General features: G+C 39.2%; 1 protein-coding gene across 1 annotated transcript in view; it reads left to right on the top strand.

Moving 5' to 3' along the window:
• The first annotated feature begins 640 nt into the window (after nucleotides 1–640).
• Nucleotides 641–6000, top strand: part of hspg2 (heparan sulfate proteoglycan 2) — a 188450-nt gene continuing 183090 nt past the window's right edge. Inside the window, exon 1 of the mRNA XM_084184593.1 lies at nucleotides 641–966. Within this exon, the coding sequence (XP_084040719.1) occupies nucleotides 898–966 (69 nt within the window). The 5' untranslated portion in view covers nucleotides 641–897. The remainder of the gene's footprint in view (nucleotides 967–6000) is intronic.

The raw sequence follows: 6000 nt of genomic DNA, 5'->3' as shown, positions 1-6000 counted from the left end.
ATGCGCAGGGTTCTCCAGCATTAAGGTAGGCCTAAACCACTGGAAGAAACATTCCATTTAGGTCTACAGGCTACAGTAAAGGTCAAAGGTAGAGTGATATCCACATCGTGTATTATCAAAACAAAGCTCTTCCACTGAACCGCTTTTGGTTTGAATGGTGGTGAATGTGATGCATGAAAGAAGCGCGCCGAATGCCTTCGGCGGGCATGATATGCCTCGAAGTCAAGTGATGAGAAAAAGTCATGTTTGCATCTGAGTGGGTTTTACATTTAAAAAAATCGAATTAAATTGTATTTGTCACATGCTTCGTAAACAACAGGTGTAGTAGACTATCAGTGAAATGCTATGTATTGGTGCGTAATTTACACGTAATTATTAATCTGTATATTAAGTCCAATTTATGATCCATTTCAATGTGTTCATTTAACCATGTAGCCTAACACATTTAAAGCAATGTGATTGTTTTAAAACTGTAAAACTATGCTAGGTGGGTCGGCGTCTCCTCACGGAGGGATTACGTCTGCCTATCAGCAGAACTCCCTGAATTCCATTCCGCCTTTTACGCAGGGCAGTGGCTCGTGTATCGCAATAGCCTCGGACTTCCAAGTGACTTGCGCTGGCATTACAAGTCGAAGTTTCGGAGTGCAAGAGAAAGTGGGGCGAAGTGGTCTATCTCTTTCACGTGATTTAAAAAATATATTTTTTTATTCTGTTTCCATAGAAAACGCATTAAGGAATCATTTTCTGTTGATGAAGTCCCACCGGGTGTGGGACGTATAAATAGTATTTTATAGAAAGTGTAAAGAGGTGCACTCAACCATTACTTCAGTGGCCAGACGTGAAGGACCTTGATTTTCCTTTCCCTAGCATTTGCAGCCTGTGCTGGGTTGGTGGAAAATGGGCACGCGGATCCACTCGGTCTCTGGACTTATCGTCTCGTTGATATTTACCTGTCATCTGATAAATGTAAGTGATCTTTTACATACTTTTATTTTTAACTTTAATGTATTTCTCATGAACAAGATTTTGTAGATCCTCTGGTGTAGTTTTCACACTGCTCCACGCACAACCGAAAATTATTTCCTAAAGAAAATAAATTAACTATTAGGCTAACGTTACTTTCCAAAACGTTATTACAGTGTAATGTTATTTGTTTCTTGAGTGTTGCAGGTCAAGTGTCCCATATATAGCGTAGTTGAACATATATGCTCCCTCACACACTAATTATACGTTTCATAAAGATGTTCTAAAAAGTAATGTGACAAACAAGAATATCGAGTGGAATAGAGCTGATCTAATTCTGTCCATAGAAACAGTCTATTCATAGTGAAATCTCTCTCGCGTCTACATGCATTAAAACTTTCTCAAACTTCTGTCGGAACCACACTCACTTCACGTGAAACACTTCAGGAAAACTGGCAACATTTGACCATTATTCCATTATTTGCGAAATTATGCAAAGGCTACATAAAACAATGATTGAATGGTAGTGAAAGGAAACTGGTCAGAATCTAGAATTGGTTGCTTATTAGTTACTATGCAGTAAAACCAACTGATTGGTAGGCTAGATTGTAACAGCTTGTTTTATAGGGGGAAATACTGGTGTCTATATCAGGTATCAGTGAACTTCACTGTGTCAATATACTTTGGTAATGGCACTTGTTCTTGTATGAATATTCATCAGCATACTTTTCAACGTGATTCAGAGATTGTGCTAGTGGCGTACTGTTTTCAATTCATTCAAAATTCTCTATGAATATCTCTTCAGACAGAACTTCACAATGGATCATAAGAATAATGTATGGAATGTATAGGGTGTAGCCTGGCCCTGTGCTTAAGTGATGTGAATTGTAGGAGACAATACCCCCAAGCCATAAGACAAGACTGCAAAACAAGGCTACCTGGACTACCTGCATTGACCCTTTTTTGAACTAACTCTCTTGCACTGATTCTATGCACAAACACTGCCCACTGGGCACACCACATAATTTCAACGTGGAAATGTGGGTAATATTTGGTTGACACATTGATCAATGAGATTTCAACCTTTATTCACCCACTCTAAAAGACAGCCAGAAGTTTGTTGAATTCCCAATGTGTTATCACTATGTTTTCAACCATCTAAAAGCACAACCAAATTCCAATGGGAATACAATGTCAGGCATTTTGTATGTAGACAACAATATAATGTGTTATCATTGTGCTTCATCTAATAGCACAACCAAATGATCTGGGTTGCAGTTGAGATTACATTAAAGTACATGGTGCAGTGATCAATACTGTTCAAGATTCTGCGCAAATTATTATAGCAATTGTGAAAATCTCCACAGATCTCTGACCTTCGCATGCTATTTTGAACATGCCCAATTTATATCATTACATAAGAAGAAATGTATAGTTACAGGAGGCTAACCTCAAAATGTGGACATTTATATGTTACTAATTTTAAGGTTGAATAAATACTATTACATACTGCCTTAACTTTAGGCTATTTACTGTATTATAAAAGTATTGTTGAATTATGTTTGGTTGACAATGCAAGCAGATATCATAATATAAAGGATATCTAATGCTTGGATAGTTTAATCTGATCCACTGGCTTAATCCTATTCTTGAAGTTTTATTTTTGGTTTAGTTGGAGACGTGAATCCAACATATAATTTGATATATTTTCAACAAGTTAATAGGCTATTTACTGTATTGCAAAAGGGATATTGATGTTTGGTTGTCAATGCAACCAAATATCAACATTTGAAGGAAATGTATATTTTTTCCCACTGACAGAGTTAGGCTTTAATTCCAGTTTGCCTACAACCAAGAATCAAAGTTAAAGAATAGGATTAAATAAAATCAAAGTTTCTTTAAAGTGCATTTAAAGTTGGATTAGATTTTTGTTTGAGATGGAGACGTGAATTCAACATATAAATTATTCATTTGTAGACAAACTGGAATTAAAGCCTGACTAAATCAGTGGCACAGATGGAGCTATCCAAGCAGAAGATACAGTGCATTCAGAAAGTATTCAGACCCCTTGACTTTTTCCACATTTTGTTACCTTACAGCCTTATTCTAAAATGGATTAAATACATTTTCCTCATCAAGATACACACAATACCCCATAATGCCAAAGCGAAAACAGATTTTTAGAAATGTTAGCAAATTTATTAAAAACAAAAAACTGTGCATGTCAGAGCAAAACCAAGCCATGAGGTCGAAGGAATTGTCCGTAGAGCTCCGAGACAGGATTGTGTCGAGGCACAGATCTTGGAAAGGGTAGCAAAAAATGTCTGCAGCATTGAAGGTCCCCAAGAACACAGTGGCCTCCATCATTCTTAAATGGAAGACGTTTGGAACCACCTAGACTCTTCCTAGAGCTGGCCGCCTGGTCAAACTGAGCAATCGGGGGAGAAGGGCCTTGGTCAGGGAGGTGACCAAGAACCTGAGCTCCAGAGTTCCTCTGTGGAGATGGGAGAACCTTCCAGAAGGACAACCATCTCTGCAGCACTCCACCAATCAGGCCTTTATGGTAGAGTGGCCAGATGGAAGCCACTCCTCAGTAAAAGGCACGACAGCCCGCTTGGAGTTTGCCAAAAGGCACCTAAAGGACTCGCAGACCATGAGAAACAAGATTCTCTGGTCTGTTGAAACCAAGATTGAAGTCTTTGGCCTGAATGCCAAGCGTCACATCTGGAGAAAACCTGACACCATCCCTAAGGTGAAGCATGTTGGTGGCAGCATCATGCTGTGGGGATATTTTTCAGCGGCAGGGACTGGGAGACTAGTCAGGATGGAGGGAAAGATGAACGGAGCAAAGTACAGAGAGATCTTTGATGAAAACCTGCTCCAGAGCGCTCAGGACCTCAGACTGGGGCGAAGGTTCACTCTCCAACAGGACAACGACCCTAAGCACACAGCCAACACAACGCAGGAGTGGCTTCGGGACAAGTCTCTGAATGTCCTTGAGTGGCCAAGCCAGAGCCCGGACTTGAACCTGATTGAACATCTCTGAAGAGACCTGAAAATAGCTGTGCAACGACGCTCCCCATCCAACCTGACAGAGATTGAGAGGATCTGCAGAGAAGAATGGGAGAAATTCCCCAAATACAGGTATGCCAAGCTTGTAGCGTCATACCCAAGAAGACTCAAGGCTGCAATCGCTGCCAAAGGTACTTCAACAAAGGGTCTGAATACTTATGTAAATGTGATATTTCCGTTTTGTATTTGTAAAAACCTGTTTTTGCTTTGTCATTATGTATGTAGATTGATGAGGGTAAAAAACGATTGAATCCATTTTAGAATAAGGCTGTAACATAACAAAATGTGGAAAAAGTTAAGGGGTCTGAATACTTTCCACACTGTACATCTCCTTCAATGGTTTCGTTGACAACCAAACACAATTCAATATCCAGTTTGTCTACAAATTAATAATTGATATGATGGATTCACGACTCCATCTCAACTAAAAATCTAAATTAAAGAATAGGACTAAATCTAATAAAATGTTAAATGCACTTTAAATAAAGTTTGATTTGATTTAGTCCTATTCTTTAACTTAGATTTTTGGTTCAGATGGAGACGTGAATCTGACATATTAATGATTAACTTGAATATTACATTTGAAATTAACCAAAGCTCGAAACCCTAAGCCTACAGTGCCTTGCAAAAGTATTCATCCCTCTTGGCATTTTTCCTATTTCCAAATTGGTGAAGTGAAATTAAAAAAATAACTTGTTTCAAAAAAAGTCAAAAAAATAAATAACGGAAAAGTGGTGCGTGCATATGTATTCACCCCCTTTGCTATGAAGCCCCTAAATAAGATCTGGTGCAACCAAATACCTTCAGAAGTCACATAATTAGTTAAATAAAGTCCACCTGTGTGCAATCTAAGTGTCACATGATCTGTCACATGATCTCAGTATACAGTTGAAGTCGGAAGTTTACATACACTTAGGTTGGAGTCATTAAAACTCGTTTTTCAACCACTCCACAAATTTCTTGTTAACAAACGATAGTTTTGGCAAGTCGGTTAGGACATCTACTTTGTGAATGACACAAGTAATTTTTCCAACAATTGTTTACAGACAGATTATTTCACTTATAATTCACTTATCACAATTCCAGTGGGTCAGAAGTTTACATACACTAAGTTGACTGTGCCTTTAAACAGCATGGAAAAATCCAGAAAATGATGTCATGGCTTTAGAAGCTTCTGATAGGCTAATTGACATAATTTGAGTGAATTGGAGGTGTACCTGTAGATGTATTTCAAGGCCTACCTTCAAACTCAGTGCCTCTTTGCTTGACATCATGGGAAAATCAAAATAAATCAGCCAAGACTTCAGAAAATAATTGTAGACCTCCACAAGTCTGGTTCATCCTTGGGAGCAATTTCCAAATGCCTGAAGGTACCACGTTCATCTGTACAAACAATAGTACGCAAGTATAAACACCATGGGACCACGCAACCGTCATACCGCTCAGGAAGGAGAGGCGTTCTGTCTCCTAGAGATTAACGTACTTTGGTGCAAAAAGTGCAAATCAATCCCAGAACAACAACAAAGGACCTTGTGAAGATGCTGGAGGAAACAGGTACCAAAGTATCTATATCCACAGTAAACGAGTCCTATATCGACATAACCTGAAAGGCCGCTCAGCAAGGAAGAAGCCACTGCTCCAAAACCGCCATAAAAAAGCCAGACTACGGTTTGCAACTGCACATGGGGACAAAGATCGTACTTTTTGGAGAAATGTCCTCTGGTTTGATGAAACAAAAATAGAACTGTTTGGCCATAATGACCATCGTTATGTTTGTAGGAAAAAGTGGGACGCTTGCAAGCGGAAGAACACCATCCCAACCGTGAAGCACAGGGGTGGCAGCATCATGCTGTGGGGGTGCTTTGCTGCAGGAGGGACTGGTGCACTTCACAAAATAGATGGCATCATGAGGAAGGAAAATTATGTGGATATATTGAAGCAACATCTGAAGACATCAGTCAGGAA

The sequence above is a fragment of the Coregonus lavaretus genome, assembly GCF_964263955.1.
Source record: "Coregonus lavaretus genome assembly, chromosome: 20".
Taxonomy (NCBI): Eukaryota; Metazoa; Chordata; class Actinopteri; order Salmoniformes; family Salmonidae; genus Coregonus; species Coregonus lavaretus.
Note: the sequence above shows the minus strand (reverse complement) of the source record. Positions and strands in the feature narration are given on the sequence as shown.